Source organism: Dendropsophus ebraccatus, chromosome 10 (genome assembly GCF_027789765.1).
Source record: "Dendropsophus ebraccatus isolate aDenEbr1 chromosome 10, aDenEbr1.pat, whole genome shotgun sequence".
NCBI classification, from domain to species: Eukaryota; Metazoa; Chordata; class Amphibia; order Anura; family Hylidae; genus Dendropsophus; species Dendropsophus ebraccatus.
Window position 1 is genome coordinate 73368643 of NC_091463.1, and position 16638 is coordinate 73385280.

The 16638-nt window shown below is 43.1% G+C and overlaps 1 protein-coding gene across 1 annotated transcript; it reads left to right on the forward strand.

The window, feature by feature from the left end:
• The first annotated feature begins 1637 nt into the window (after positions 1-1637).
• Positions 1638-16099, forward strand: LOC138766025 (cytochrome P450 2H2-like). Its single transcript, XM_069943301.1, has 9 exons — positions 1638-1884; positions 4108-4270; positions 5824-5973; positions 6502-6662; positions 8341-8517; positions 10022-10163; positions 13026-13213; positions 14142-14283; positions 15801-16099. Exons 1-9 carry the CDS (start codon positions 1705-1707, stop codon positions 15983-15985), a joined length of 1488 nt encoding a protein of 495 aa, XP_069799402.1. The 5' UTR covers positions 1638-1704; the 3' UTR covers positions 15986-16099.
• Positions 16100-16638: the final 539 nt, after the last annotated feature.

A 16638-nucleotide genomic window follows, 5' to 3' on the forward strand; every position in this document is an offset into this window, starting at 1 on the left:
ATAATTATAATAATTATTATTATTATTAGATCATATTAGATCAAATGTTAAGATATTAAAGAGGGGACTTGTTGGAAAGGACAGTGACCCTTTAAGGAATCCAATTTCTCGTTGTTTGATATATGTAATACCCCTATTCCACCGGTCGTTAAGAGGAGCAAACGAGCGCTCTCAGCGCTCGTTTGCTCCTCATTCCCCGCTCGCTGCCGCCGCTATTCAACGCGACTTCAGCGAGCGGGTGAGTGCGGGAGGGGCGGCGGGGAGCTGCGGGGGGGCTGCCCGGGTGATCGCTGATCGTCCGGGCAGCCCATAGGATACAGCAGAGTCTGCTGCCGATGCTCCTATTCAACGGAGCGACGGCAGCAGATCGTTGCTGTATCAGTCGCTTGTTTTTCAACATGTTGAAAAACAAGCGACTGCAACGATCAGCCGACATGAACGATGTCGGCTGATCGTTGCACTCTATTCCACGGGACGATTATCGTTCGTAGCGGCCGATATCGGCCGAATACGAACGACATTCGTTCCGTGGAATAGGGCCTTTAGACCAGGGAGACACATGGTATTAGATATGCATCCAGAAAGCAAGCCCCGCCGCGGAGTGCAGACAGCTCATGACGAGGGGAGTATGAGAGCTAAAAGGGTTAAGGAGAGGTCAGAAGGAGTAACAGGAGGATGGGGGGGTAGAGCTAAGAGTTAAGGGAAGGCCAGACAAAGAAGGTATATAGGGAGGGTCCTGTGGCGGGTCCAGTCAGTGCAGATCACGACAGGGAGGAAAGTTATAGTGTCTCTGCACATGGAAATTTACCTGCTGAGGCAAGTTCACGAGAGGGCCTTCTTCACACGGCCCAGGAGTTGGGGTGTATGCCCACTGTTCGAGTCCAGAGATTTACCCTCATCCCTAGCGCCATCAAGGACCCACTAGCTCTAAGGCTAGGAGTCCTGGAAAGAATCCCCAACAGCTTACAGCTCAGCTTCTCCATCTCCTTAGTTTGTGGCTAGGAGGAGGGCAGCAGAGGCTGGAGAAACTTGGCCTGGAGGTTCCTTGCACGCTGCGGCCCCACCGTAGGTCAGGGGCTGACCACCATTGCATTCAGTAACAAGGAGGTGAATCCCGGTTCACACAACGTCCAAAAAACGGCCGTTTTTTATATTTAAACGGACGTTTTTCAAGGCGTTGTGTGCATTGGACGTCCGTCCTCCCATTGACTTCAATGCATTTCCATTGCTGTCAGTTAAATAGCGGCAAAAACAGACGTTAACGGCCGTTGTTTGACGTTGTGTGAACCTAGCCTTTCCCTTTCCCTATATGTTTTATCCATATTTTTCTTTCACACCACTTTCTGCTAGTTTAAGTATTGGTGGTTTTCTCTATTGTGATAAGCTTTGTGGAAAAAAAAAACCCAGCTGCTAGCCTATCTAGAAATTAAGAATCATTTTAATGTATTTAAAAAAACAAAAAACACTTGTGGCTCTCAGGAGGGTAATAAACTAAACAGAACGTGTGGAGCAGCAAAATAGGCCGTGTCCTTAAGAGGTTAATAACTTTGGCATTCACACTATGTTTTGCAGTAGAGCTATAGCCCTGCACTCTGAACACACCCAGCCTGTTCTCACTGATCACGTGTTGGATTGTTGCCCTGCTCCCGGCCATGTAAAAATACAGTAGGACATTGAACAGAGACGGGATCACTGGAGAGCAGGATGGCTCTGAATATTGCGGCAACACTTCTCCTGGCTACTGGGGTCACTCTCCTAATCTATCTTATTAAATGGTGGGGTAGGGTGAAATACAGTAACCTACCCCCAGGACCTACACCACTACCCCTGCTGGGGAACCTCTGTCAGATCAGCCCCTCTGAACTAGCGCAGTCTTTAGTTAAGGTAAGTATATTATGTGATCTTACCCTTAATAAGTTATATAGCAATTCCTACTATAGATCTGGTGTAGAAATAGCTTACGTGTGGTTGATCGAGTAAAGTGTGAAGCCATAGGGATAAAGGATATTCTATTTATTGTATATATACAGTCTCAATTTTTTTGAATGTACTTAAAGGGGTATTCCACTAAATCTTAAAGTGTACCTGTCGTTATAAAGAAAACTCTCAACTTTAACTTTTGATATGTTGTTGCCCATGGTGAGCCTAACAATTCATTCCATACTTGTTATTATCTATTTAGTCTCCTTCCCCCAGTTCTCAGCTGCTGCTTTCTGCTGAAAACACAAAAATATATGTGTAAGTTTTTCTCTTTGTCTCCCCATCCTCCCCCATTCCTTTGGAGACGGCTGATGTAAACAGGCTTTATCTGCAATATTAAAGCTTCTTTGTAATGCTGGGATGGTTTATCACTAGGGATGGTCCGAACCTGCCGAGGTTCGTACGAACCTGAACTCTCGGCAGGTTCGGACCATCCCTATTTATCACAGTGAGTTCATAAGCAACTTGACCTCAGATTAACCCTCTCAGCATTACAAAGAAATGGCGATTGTTTTTAAATAACGGCCATTATTTGACATTAAATGGCGGCCATCGTCTAAATTTCAACAGTGCGTGAACATAGCCTATCTGTGGTTTTAATTCACTCCTGGTTTTGGTTGCAAAATACTGAGCAAAAATACTGTGTGGGAACATCGCCTAATGGTGTGTTTACACAGAGATTTATCTGACAAATTTTTGAAGCCTAAGCCAGGAATGGATCTAAGAGGAGAAATCCCAGTCTTTCCTTTATTACCTGTTCCCTGTTTATAGTTTGTTCCTGGCTTCAAAAATCTTTCAGATAAATCTCTCCATTTAAACACACCATTAGGCTATGTTCCCACACAGTATTTTTGCAACCAAACCCAGGAGTGGATTGAAAACACAGAAAGGCTATGTTCACACAATGTTAAAAGTGGATGGCCGTCATTTACGGGCAAATAACAGCCAATGTTTTAAAATAACAGCAATTATTTTCCATTAAATCACAGCCATCCACTCAACAGTGTGTGAATATAGCCTTTCTGTATTTTTAATCCACTTCTGGTTTTCGTTCGAAAATACTGAGCAAAAATACTGTGCGGGAACATAGCCTAAGGCTGCATTCCCACGTTCCGTGATCCTAACAGATCACGGACGTGGAATGCATGTACCGGAGTCCCCTCGCGCCCGGACAGCATCTGTAATTAGATGCTGGGAGCGGGGGAGACTGTATTCATAAGCGCCGCGCTGTAATGAATCAGCCTCGCGGTGCTGTTACTACAGCGCGGCGCTTATGAATACAGTCTCCCCCGCTCCCAGCATCTAATTACAGATACTGTCCAGGCGCGCGGGGGGGGGGGGGGGGGGCTCCAGTACATGCATTCCACGTCCGTGATCCGTCAGGATCACGGAACGTGGGAATGCAGCCTAAGGGTCCTTCTAGCTAGATCGGCACTTGTTTGCAGTGCCTTTACTCGGCGTGAAGAATCAAGTGGATGGGCTGCGCAAATAATCATTGTATGGTTCGGGCAGCCCTGGAAACTGAAAGTATATATGTGTATATATCTGACAGTTTCCAGATTACAAGCAGTCAATCCTTACCATCCATGCTGCTTGTCATACCGTATCTTGCTTCTTCAGTCCTCTGGTCACTGGCTGTATCTTCAGGCCTTGCCTTAGCCGGCTGTGAATCATTCGGCATGAGGTGGTGGCCTGAAAATTCATCAGTGACCTGAGGACAGAAGAGCTGGATGCCTGATCACAAGCACACAAGCAGTGTGGCTGGTAAGTATACACTGCTTGTGATCTGGAAACTGAAAGCATATATATATATATATATATATATATATATATATATATATACAGTATATATATATACACAAATCCCTGCTGTCAGTTTTTCTTTATTGTTCTTGGCCGCACAAACCCTGTTTACATAGGGAGATAAAATAAAGTTTAACGCAGGTTCAGACGATCAGCTGATTATCGGGTGTGTTTGCCTCGTCTTCTGCTGATCGCTGTCACATTTACATGGGCCGCTTTTCGGCCACAGGAGCATTTCTCGCAATACTCCTGGCCGATAGTTGGCCCATGTAAAAGACCCTTTAGTGTCACATAAAGTATTGTTCATGGTTTCTATCTCTCCAGCTGAGTGAGACGTATGGACCGGTCTACACCCTCTACATGGCAAACGTTCGTGTCATAATACTAATCGGGTACGATGCAGTGAAGGAAGCATTGGTGGACCAAGGTGATGCGTTTAGTGATAGGGGAGAAACAGGAGCAGGAGACTTGCTTTATAAGAATTTTGGTAAGACAAACAAAATGACTATGATAATGATATATATTTCTGTTAACCCTGGACTGGGCCAATTGAAATTTTTGCGTTTTCGTTTTTTCCTTAAAAGGCCATAGCAGCTGCATTTTTTCACCTAGAGACCCACACGAGCCCTTATTTTTTGCGCCACTAAATGTACTTTGCAATGACAGACTGTATTTTTTCATAAAGTACACTGCGAAACCAGAAAAAAATTTAATGTGTGGTGAAATTGAAAAAAACAAACAAAAAAAAAAAATTTATTTTATTTCCGGGGGTTTTTGCTTTTACACATTTTGCCCTGGGGTAAAACTGACTTGTTATATATGTTCCTTAAGTCGTTAAGATTACAACAATGTGTAACATGTATAACTTTTATTTTATCTGATGGCTTGTAAAAAATTCAAACCATTGTTAACAAATATATGTTTCTTAAAATTGCTCTATTCCCAGGCTTATAGCGCTTTTATCCTTTGGTCTATGGGGCTGTGGGAGGTGTAATTTTTTGCGCTATGATGTCTTCTTTCTATCGAAACCTTGATTGCGCATATGCGACTTTTTGATCGCTTTTTATTACAATTTTTCTGGATTTGATGCGAGATTGAGATTTTTTTGCGCTTGCGCCGTTTATCGTGCAAGATCAAGAATTAAATAAATTAATATTTCGGGCAATTACGCATGCGGCAATTTTATTTTATTTATTTTTTTTATTTATAACATGGGAAAAGGGGGGGGATTGAAACTTTTATTAGGGGAGGGGGCTTTTTATTAATAAAAACACTTTTTTTTTTTTTTTACACTTATGCTAAAAGACCCCTCGGGTTAGGGTTATTCCCCCTGGGGGACTTCTAGTATATGTACACTGATCTCTCATTGAGATCTTTGCTGTATAGTTATAAAGTATAGATCAATGAGATAGGCACTGGATTGCTTTCAGCTGCTACAGCCGAAAGCAATCGAGTGCCGAGCCGGGATCAGCGCCATTACGGCGCAGACCCCGGCCGGTGCCGGACGTGTGGATCGCTCCTCTGGGGCAATGTCGTCTAGGGGTTCATATCTTTAATAGAGATGAGCGAATCTACAGTAGAAACAGCAAATTGCTTTGTTTGCTCTGTTAATTTCTGGACATTCTTCAGTTAGAAGTCATTAATAAGGGTAGGGGGTTAAAAGAAAATAAAAACATAGGGGGAGATTTATCAAACTGATGTAAAGTAGAATTGTCTTAGTTTCCCCTAGCAACCAATCAGATTCCACCTTTCATTTTTCAAACAGTCTGTGAGGAATCAAAAGTGGAATCTGATTGGTTGCTAGGGGCAACTGAGCCAGTTTCACTTTTGCACCACTTTGATAAATCTCCCCCATAATTCCCATGTTCCAGAAACAGCTCCACTCCTTTGCTTGGATTGTGTCTAGTATTGCTGCTCGGCTGCCATGAAGTGATTGGGGATGAGATGCAAAACACAACAAGTAACAGGAGGGGCATTTTTTTCGATTTTAACTTAATATATGTTTCTCTAATTCTAGAAACTGTTTGCTTAAACTTACAGGGGTCATTGAAAGCAATGGAGAAAGGTGGAAAATTCTTCGGCGATTCTCTCTGACAACTTTGAGAAATTTTGGAATGGGAAAGAGGAGCATTGAAGAAAGGATCCAAGAGGAAGCCCGATGCTTCGCAGAAAAATTGATGAAGGACAAAGGTGGTTTCATTTCCATACCCTGAGGCTGGCCATACCTATGAAATAACTAATGACTAGAGATGAGCGAACCTGGAGCATGCTCGAACCTGAACCCGATCGCTCGGCATTTGATTAGCGGTGGCTGCTGAACTTGGATAAAGCCCTAAGGCTATGTGGAAAACATGGATATAGTTATTGGCTGTATCCATGTTTTCCAGACAACGTAAGAGCTTTATCCAAGTTCTGCAGCCCCCGCTAATCAAATGCCGATCGTTCGGGTTCGGATGGACTCGAACCCGAACCCGGTTCGCTCATCTTTACTAATGACCTATAACCTTACTGTACTTACCTGTAAATACTAATGTCTAATCCTTCTTTCCCCCATAACCTTTGACTGGGGGGCTGTAAGGCTGCCCCCACACACATCAGATGTATTGTGTCCTGGAAAAACCCTTTAATCTGAGAGTTATGGTCAGACCTTAACACATTCCTATGATATTATATGTTATATTTAATAAAAACTGACCACCTCCTTATATTTACTAACAGATACTCCGATGGACCCAACACATTTATTGCACCTTGCTGTTTCCAATGTCATTTGCTCCGTTGTGTTTGGTGAAAGATTTGACTATGAAGATCAAAAATTCTTAACTCTGATGTCAAACATTGAGGATATTTCCAAGCTGTTTAACTCCAGTTTAGGCATGGTAAGTATTACAAAATGTTTACAATGTATATGGGTGCAATGTTGGGCTATGGTCACACACAGTATTTTTGCTCGGTATTTTGGTTAGTATTCTGCAACCAAAACCAGAAGTGGATTGAAAACACAGAAAGGCTATGTTCACACACTGTTGAAATTTAGTGGATGGCCGTCATTTAATGGTAAATAACGGCCATTGTTTTAAAATAACTGCAATTGTTGTCATTATATGGCGGCCATCCACTAAATTTCAACAGTGTGTGAACATAGCCTTTCTGTGTTTTCAATCCACTTCTGGTTTTGGTTGAAAAATACTGACCAAAATATTGAGCAAAATACTGTGTGGGAACATAGCCTAAAAATGTATTCAGTAAAATGAAAGAGTATCTTTACCCCTGGCAACTTCAATTAGTGGCATTTTGAAATGTCTGTACACCTTGACTTAAGAGATGTTCTCAGCCTTGGCACAGAATTGGAGTAAAAGAGCCATTAAAACATTACCATCATTTAAATATTTTTTTTATATGTTGCACAGACATGTAAGAAATTTAGGAGAGGTTTTCTATTGGGATTTCCTACTACTCTCAACAATTCCTGACACAGGCAGAGGTGGCAGCAGAGAGAACCGTGTAAGTCTGGAAAGAATACACCACTTCCTGCAGGACATTCAGCAGCTGATAAGTACTGTAGGGTGTGAGATTTTTAAGTAATTTAAAAATCTGTATAACTGTCAGGACAGGGTGGTACGGACACAACAAGACAGTGGGCCCTGAGTCTCAACCCACCCACTGTCCCTACCTACTTGCCTCAGTCTGCCCTAGGCGGCCGTGGACAACCACAATAGCGTTCCCTATGCTGTATATGTGGAACACTCAACAGGACAGACAAACAAACACAATAAGGATAGTCAACGCGGTAAAAAATCAGCAACCGATCGGATAGTCAACTAGTCAGGCGGGAGGTCGGATAACAAGTTGAGAAAACAGAGGGATTAGGAACAGGAATCGCAGGAGTAGACAGGGGAGGTGGGACCAGGAAGTTAACCTTATAGTCAGCAATCAGTAAACCGCTGGCTTTTTAAATACTAGACCAGGAGCCTGGACCAGAACATCATTGGTCCGGACTCCCGAGTCTTCATTATGTGCAGCTGTAACAGAGTGCAGAGTGTCAGACTGCAGACTGCAGAGTGTCAAACACCGCTCAGCTGAGTGGCTGAATGAACAGAGCCCGCGGCATCACTGGTTACTAGGGACGCCGTTGGGTATCCGTGACGTCACTCGGGAGGCGGCACCGCGGCCCGGAGGCTGAGGACGGCGCTGGATCCTGGTCAGGTAAGTTTCTGACAATAACTGATTTGAAAATATTTTTTTTTCTCCAGAATACCCCTTTAAATATAGCTAAACTGTATAGCAGCTGTGGGCTTCACTCCCTGGCTCAGACTTCAGATGGTTTCTATTTGCCCTCTAGAAACAAAACTAAACTATATACATATTTAAAAATACAGCAGCGCTGCCTCATTGTTTGTTTTAAATGCTTTAAACCAATACAAAAGAATGTATGTAAAGGTGGACATACTTTTAAAAATTATTATTATAGCCAAACATATAATGTGAATACATATAATACTTAACCAACACATGTATATTAATATCAGATATTACTCTTTTTTTGTCTTTATTAAGCTCCAAATCTTATTCCCAAACATAATGCCGCACATTCCCGGTCCTCACCAGAGGATGTATAAGCTTATCGATAGTGAGAAACAATTTATTACAGAGATGGTGGATGCCCATCGAGCCACCCTGGATGAGAACTGCCCTCGTGACTTCATAGATTGCTTTCTTATAAAGATGGAAGAGGTGGGTTAGTAGATAATCTTAGATTTAAAGACATATAAATGATTGGTAGCAGCCAGAGTTTAACTATACAACATTAAAAACAATCATGTCATTGGTTGTAAGTTTTTGTGTTCTTGCTTTGACTCCAATTTAAGGGGTTATACAGCATTAATTTTTTTTATATATATTGTAGGGATGGTCCGAACCTGGTTCGGGTCGGGTTCGTACGAACCCGAACTCACGGAAATGATTCCCGCTGTCTGCCCTCTCAGTGGAGAGGGTGAATACAGCAGGAGGACCGCCTGGAAAACTGGGATATAGCCATAACCATAGGCTGTATGCCAGTTTTCCAGGCGGTCCTCCCGCTGTAACCACCCGCTGCACGGAGCGGCCAGACAGTGGTTCATACGAACCCCGAACCTCGGCAGGTTCGGACCATCCCTAATATATTGCTGCCCTGTTGGTAAGCATAATAGACATGTTATGTTTACCTCTCCTTGCTCCCCTGGTGTCCTGATGCAGCTTCTCTGGTGTTATCTGCTAACTGCATTTCCGCTACTAACAAGACAAACTTGTTTTGAGAGTGACAGCTCTCCCAACCAATCACTGGCCACAAGGCTGTCTTGTCTTAGCCAGGGATTAGTTTAGTGGCCTGTCAACTGAGAAGTTTGTCTCTGAAGTAGCCGAGCTGCACTCAACAGTGGACACCAGAGAAGCCATATCAGGACACCAGGGGAGCACGAAGGGGTAAACATAATGGGGGAGATTTATCAAACATGGAGTAAAGTGAAACTGGCTCAGTTGCCCCTAGCAACCAATCAGATTCCACCTTTCATTCCTCACTGAAAGGTGGAATCTGATCGGTTGCAAGGGGCAACTGAGCCAGTTTCACTTTCACCATGTTTGATAAATCTCCACCAACATGTTTATTAATCTTACCAACAGGCCAGCAATATATAATAAAAACACTGGATAACCCTTTTAGGAATATTTACATTTCTGAAAACAGACCTGTTGCTTCTGCCTGGTCCTTCTTGCTTCTGACCGGTCCCACAGCCACCACCTGAACTTCTGAGCTGGCCGGTGAATTACTGGCTGCAGTGGTGTCCCGTCTCGGCCAGTGATTGGCTGAGCGGCCTGTCACTTTAGAGACTGGCTCAGAAATTCCAGTAGTGGCTGTGCGCATAGGGCAGAAGCGAGAAGGACACCAGGGAGCGCGGAGAGGTATGTATACAGTTTTATTTTATTTTTTTTCACAGTCACCAGGCATCGACCGCATATCACGATTACACATTGGCCTTGCAGACGGTGGAATAAAGACAACAGTCAGCTGATGATTGTTGTCTTTACTGCATTAAGAGAGGATCTGCTGAATCGGCCTGATTTGGTGGATTATCGCTCTGTGTAATGGGGCCCTAACACCCCAATCATGTCATGTGTTGCAGCCCCTGCAATCTAATATTAATGGCCAGTCGTGAAAAGTTTTTTAAGGCTAGGTGTGTAATAATAACTTCAAATATTTCAGGAGAGAAAGAATCCAGACACAGAATTTCATGAGATAAACCTAAAGGCGACAATATTAGACTTATTCTTTGCTGGAACAGGAACCACAAGTACAACTCTGAGATACGGATTTCTTATTCTCATGAAATATCCTGATATACAAGGTAATGATATGTTTTATGTGCAATTAATACATCATGCTCCCCTCATAGTGGTAGGTATAAAGGGTGCTAGGGTAACAGTCATATCTAGCCCCTGGTTTCAGATGGGTCCTAAGGTCCTGGCATAAGAGGGTGCTGGTATTATAAATGGTACGCAATTAGGGGTCCTTTACCAATTTTTGCATTGGGTCCATAAACTTCAAGTTACACCTCTGTCTTGAAACATCAGCCATTAATGTCATCAGGTTTCCTGTAATGTTGCTGGTTCTCAGATGTGGAATAGAATAGTCAAAGACATAGTTCACAATTATGGTCTTATGGTCAAATGTTTATACTGATATAATAGGGAAACATCTATAATCCCAAGTAGCTATAATTTCAACATGACATTGATTGCCCAGATTAAAGGTTTTTTTTATGTGGACAGGGCTCAGGCAGGTGTTAAAGGAGAAGTCCGGCGAAATTTTTTATTAAAGTATTGTATTGCCCCCCAAAAGTTATACAAATCAACAATATACACTTATTACGGGAAATGCTTATAAAGTGTATTTGTTCCCTGCACTTACTACTGCATCAAGGCTTCACTTCCTGGATAACATGGTGATGTCACTTCCTGGATAACATGGTGATGTCACGACCCGACTCCCAGAGCTGTGCGGGCTGATGCTGCTGGAGAGGATGATGGCAGAGGGGTGCTCATTGCCCCTTCAGTGCCCTGTGTCCCTCAGTGTCCCCCCGTCATCATCCTCTCCAGCAGCCTGCACAGCTCTGGGAGTCAGGTCGTGACATCACCATTTTATCCAGGAAGTGACATCACCATTTTATCCAGGAAGTGACATCACCATTTTATCCAGGAAGTGAAGCCTTGATGCAGTAGTAAGTGAAGGGGAAAAAAAACACTTTATAAGCATTTCCTGTAATAAGTGTATAGTAAGTGATTTGTATAACTTTTAGGGGGGCAATACAATACTTTAATAAAAATTTTCCCTGGACTTCTCCTTTAAGCTGGATGGCCTGAATAATCAGAAACAGCAGAGCTAGGGTTGTAGCTCAATTTGTGGTAAAATGTTCAAACTTTGCTGCAGTGTTACAAGATTTAGGATATATGCCCAAGTCTACGGGTGGTTACATCATAGAGGTATTTAACTACAGGGGTGACGGACCAATAGATATACGGTACTCTAATATACTATACTTTGTCCCCACAGTGTCTTCTTTAGACAAATAATACAAACAAAATAACTGTGATTGACTAATAAGTATAGGTAAAATGGTTTGACGCTTGGTGGACAGTCTGAGGTTACATAGGTACTGTATGTTTCCTAAACTGTCACTGTTTTCAGTCAAGTAGGGTGTTTTGTATAGGTACGTAAAGAAAGATAATGGGGGAGATTTATCAAACTGGTGTAAAGTAGAATTGTCTTAGTTGCCCCTAGCAACCAATCAGATTCCACTTTTCAGTCCTCGCAGAATCTTTGAAAAAATTAAAGGTGGAATCTGATTGGTTGCTAGGGGCAACTAAGACAATTCTACTTTACACCAGGTAAATCTTCCCCAATATGTCCTAAAAACCAGTGGTTAGGAATCTCTCCTGCCTAAATGTGTCCAGTAATGGGTGATGCCCCTTACTGATGTCTAGCCCCTAGACAAAGACTAAGGGCCCTATTACACGGAACGATAATCGTCCGAATTGGCCCGATTCGGCCGATTATCGCTCCGTGTAATAAATGCAACGATCAGCCGATGACAACGATCATCGGCTGATCGTTGATATAGGTTAGAACCTATTTTTGTCGGGCGCCGACCGTGCACCGCTGCGTGTAATAGCGGTGCACGAGCGGCGACTAACGATATACATTACCCATCCACGTTCCAGGGCTGCTCCTGCCGTCCGCTTCTCCCGGGGTCCCGCGCGCGCTCTAACTTCACATTGGCCTGTCAGCTGATAGGCCGCTCAGCCAATCACAGGCCGCGGCGGTCCCGGCCTGTGATTGGCTGAGCGGCCTATCAGCTGACAGGCCGATGTGAAGCTAGAGCGCGTGCGGGACCCCGGGAGAAGCGGACGGCAGGAGCAGCCCTGGAACGTGGATGGGTAATGTATGCCAGTTTAGCAAGGGCTGTAAGGACATCGGTAACGATGTCCTTGGAGCTCTTGCTAAACGATTATCGGGCTGTGTAATAGGCCCAGTAAACGAGCGACGATCTAGCAGATCGGCGCTCGTTTACAGGTATTATCGGGCCCTGCTCGGCCCATGTAACACCACCCTAAGCCATCAACATCCATACAGATATTGCTCTACATATCTATATTTGCTCTTTGATAAGTATACGGACTTCGGCATCATCATCACCAATACTTGTCAGACGAGAGCTTTACATTCCATTGGTGTAAGGACTGGAGGCCTATTTAGAGACACAGATAGGGAAACAAACTTTTCCACAAGCTTCGCTCTGCCTCATGCACATTGGCGCACTTACTTATGTGTGGCACTCTGTGTACCACGATATGGTGGCAGTGTTTGCAATGCTTCCAAGGGAGAAAAATTTCAGAACATGACGTGTGATTTAATATGGTAGATTTATTTGTCTTAAAGTGTTACTGTTATTTGCAAACGCGTCAAAACTTAGTGATCGCACTGGGTCTCACTCCTGAGACCTGCTGTGACCTTGAGATCTTAAGCCAGGGGGAGTGCAAAGCAGCGCATATCTGTCCCCAGTTATCAATTAAGTCTGACTCTTTATAATAGTCTATGGAGTGAATGAGTTTGATGTTCTGCTGGCCGGAGAGTTGAGTGGACTGCTGCACTCCCCAATTACATTATGGTACTAGACTTACAAATATATCTTGTGTTCTGTTTTACTCAGAAAAGATCCATGAAGAAATTGACAATGTGATAGGCAGAGATCGCTGTCCATCAATAGAAGACAAGACTAAAATGCCCTATACAGAAGCTACAGTCCATGAGATCCAGAGAATTGCTGACATTACTCCTGCAGGAGTCCCTCGTGCTGCCAGCAAGGACACGACCTTCAGAGGATATCACATCCCTAAGGTTTACTTTTCTGCTCTTCATTGTCTCTTGACTGTCATGGTTCTTTACATGTTCCTATTAAAGGTAAATAAATTAATTTGGATCCTTCCATTTTAAGATAACAGAGTACAGGAGCAGAGACTCAAATGTAGTCCCTTCCTTCACCAGTACACAGAGGGTAGCGGTGTACAATGCATGCCTTCAAACTCAGTTCACGTTCATAGGCCCAGGTGCATTGTGTGATTTGACGCTCAGTAGACAGGACTAAGGACTCCTGTATAATTCTAAATCAGCTATTGAATCCAATTCAAATTAAATTGATTTGTACAAATCATCACAAATTGAATTTCAGGAGATTCACTTACCTATAGTTTCTATCTTTCTACCTGACATTTAAAGGGGTACATCGGTAAAAATATTTGTCTTTCAAATCAACTGGTTTCAGAAAGTTATATAGATTTGTAATTTACTTTACAGTCTGACACAGTGCTCTCTGCTGCCACCTCTGTCTGAGACAGGAACTGTTCAGAGCAGTAGCAAATCCCCATAGAAAACCTTTCCTGCTCTGGACAGTTCGTCTCTCGGACAGAGGTGGCAGCTGAGAGCAATGTGTCGGACTAAAAAGAAAATACCACTGGACGACTGGAGATTTTTAAAAAGAAAAAAAAATCTGTATAACTTTCTGAAATTACTTGATTTGAAAGAGAGTTTTTCGTTGGAGTACCCCTTAACACTTTCTTATCTTATACTTCTCGTAGTTATAACTACAAGTTTATCAGTACCTCAGAGACACTACTTTCTAAGGCATCCGATGCCACAGAATGTGTGCCGATATTCTTAAAATTATGAATCACCTCTTCTACTCAACTACTACTTCAACAACCAACCAGGCCTGGCTTTTATTACTTCTGGTTTTCTTGGCCTATATATTTCTTACATTTACTTGCAGGGAACAATGGTTTTTCCAGTCCTGACCTCGGTTCTAAAAGACCCCACACAATTCAAAAATGCAGATGAGTGTGACCCGGGACACTTTCTTAATGAAAAAGGTTCCTTTAGGAAAAATGACGCCTTTATGCCGTTCTCTGCAGGTAAGAAATTATTATTATTATTTTATTATTGTTAAATGCTGAACATTATCTATAAACCATGGCCGAAGTTGAGCTTTCTAATAATTATGGGGTTTGGTGAATGAAAATATTTCTGTCATCTTAATTGATACGTGTTGGTGGCTGGGTTTGTAAAAGACTAATAACAGGACTCTGTACCCACAATCTGACCCCCCCCCCCCCAAACCACTTGTACCTTCGGATAGCTGCTTTTAATCCAAGCTCTGTCCTGGGGTCTGTCCGGCAGGTGATGCAGTTATTGTCCTAAAAAACAACTTTTAAACTTGCAGCCCTGTGTCAAACTTGTGTGGCCTAGAGTGTCTGGGCCGTAGGCCTGCATCATCTCTCCTCTCCTCCCCTCCTTCCCACCCTCTTCATCATTAGGAACGCCCCAAGCAGGATTTCTCCTAATCATCACTTGTCTGAACACTGCGCATGTGCCTTAATGATCCAGCACAGGTGCAGTGTTCAGACAAGTGATGATTAGGAGAAATCCTGCCCAGGTGCATTCCTAATGATGAATAGGGTGAGGAGGAGGCATCAGAAGCCTAGAGCACAGACACTCTAGCCCACGCCAATTTGACACAGGGCTGCAAGTTTAAAAGTATTTTTTAGCACAATAACTGCATCACCTGCCGAACAGACCCCGGGACAGATCTTGGATTAAAAACAGCTATCCGAAGGTACAAGCGGTTTGGAGGGGGTCAGATTGTGGATACAGAGTCGCTTTAATAGAATAAAATATAATTATGAATTAAAAATAATCTAATTTATACCTGTAGTGTCCCAATGTATGCCATACGGGACTGGTATTGGTTGTTGTTGTTTTCCCGCCTGTTTTAATATGGATTCTTGATGGTATGCCCCCATTGTACTATTTTGCAATGCACGTTTCTGATCCTATTGTTTTACTTAGTTTTAGCACTGTTGTACTATATACTAAATTCACTATAAAAATGAATGATGTCCATTCATTACAAAGGCCCATGGATTGTTAGGATAGGGACAGGAAGACACAAGGACAGGTGAGCCCTGACACTGGCACCTGCTCCTCTGTGCCTACCTACTTGCCTCAGATGCCCTAAACGGCAACAGACAACTGAATGGCAGTCCCTGATTTTACCAAAGTGCAACACAGAACAAAACAAGACAAACACAACACCATAGGAGCGAAGTCAGAAGTCCGAGTTAATAACAGACGCAGGCAACAAAGAAGACACAGGGAAGGTACTTATGAAACCTGGATTCCCAGCCCTAGAAATGATTGATGCTGAGATTCCAGGTCCGGCCGAGGTGCCCACTGGTGTGTCAGCTGTCAGTCACAATCAAACACATTACTAACACCTTATGCTGATTGGCTGGGGTCAGTGAAACCCCAGCCTCGGCTATAATCGGCTTGCAATCGCTCTTCTCTCTGGCTCGTAGATAGGAAAACTAAACAACCCCTCTAGATGTAGCATAGCCTATTCTTATTGTGTATGTTCATTCTGTCTCCCCAGGGAAGCGTGTGTGTATTGGAGAAAGTCTGGCTCGCATGGAGCTCTTCCTTTTTTTAACCACTATACTGCAAAAGTTTACCTTGGAGCCAAACTTAGACAGAAAGAATCTGAGCATAAGGCCGGAGCCCAACACCAATGGTACAAGACCTCAGTTCTATCGGATGAATGTTGTCCCTCGTTTTTGATTCGAGAACAAACTTGCAGAAAGGAAACGGAGAAGCTATAGAACAAAGTACAAAGAACACCCTCCCCCCTTTTATTTTTTTTATCCGTGTTTTAATAAAAAAAAATGAAATACAGATGTGTTCACCCTCATCCTTTAGTTTGGGTAAAGTGTACCTGTAAGTCAAGCCATGACATAGCGCCGGAGAAAGTGCAATGGACTGAACAGGATGCCACTATACAGGTGGATGATTCAAGTTAGACGACTTTAGAGGGCATGTAAGGGAGAAGCGGGTTATTGAAATATTGGCTTTGCAAGGTGCTTTTTAATGCAGAAAGTAAAACCACAACAATATCATGACAAGATAGAAATTACATCACAAAATCAGCCCTGGTCTAAGCAGCAAACTGCTGATAATGTTGACTACCTCAATGTAGGGAGAGGAGATTACACTACATAGAAAAAAAACGTCTTAACACACTGGACAGCTGTCCATAACTCTATGGGTGGGCAGAGATAATAAGGTAGACTTGATTTTACCTTTCAGGTTAAGTGTGGACCTTCTGGAACAAAGCAAGAAGGAGGTTGACAGACTCAGATTGCATGTTCACAGTCCAGGTATTCTCCCCTGCATAGCACTAGCTAAGCACCACATCCTATTCCTGTGTTCCGGCC

What these genes read in the sequence shown, in the direction of transcription:
- LOC138766025 (XM_069943301.1), top strand. Translation starts at nt 1,705, where the DNA reads ATGGCTCTGAATATTGCGGCAACACTTCTCCTGGCTACTGGGGTCACT. An exon ending in CTTGCTTTATAAGAATTTTG is followed by an intron (nt 4,271 to 5,823) that starts GTAAGACAAACA and finishes TTAAACTTACAG; the next exon opens with GGGTCATTGAAAGCAATGGA. An exon ending in GAGGATATCACATCCCTAAG is followed by an intron (nt 13,214 to 14,141) that starts GTTTACTTTTCT and finishes ATTTACTTGCAG; the next exon opens with GGAACAATGGTTTTTCCAGT.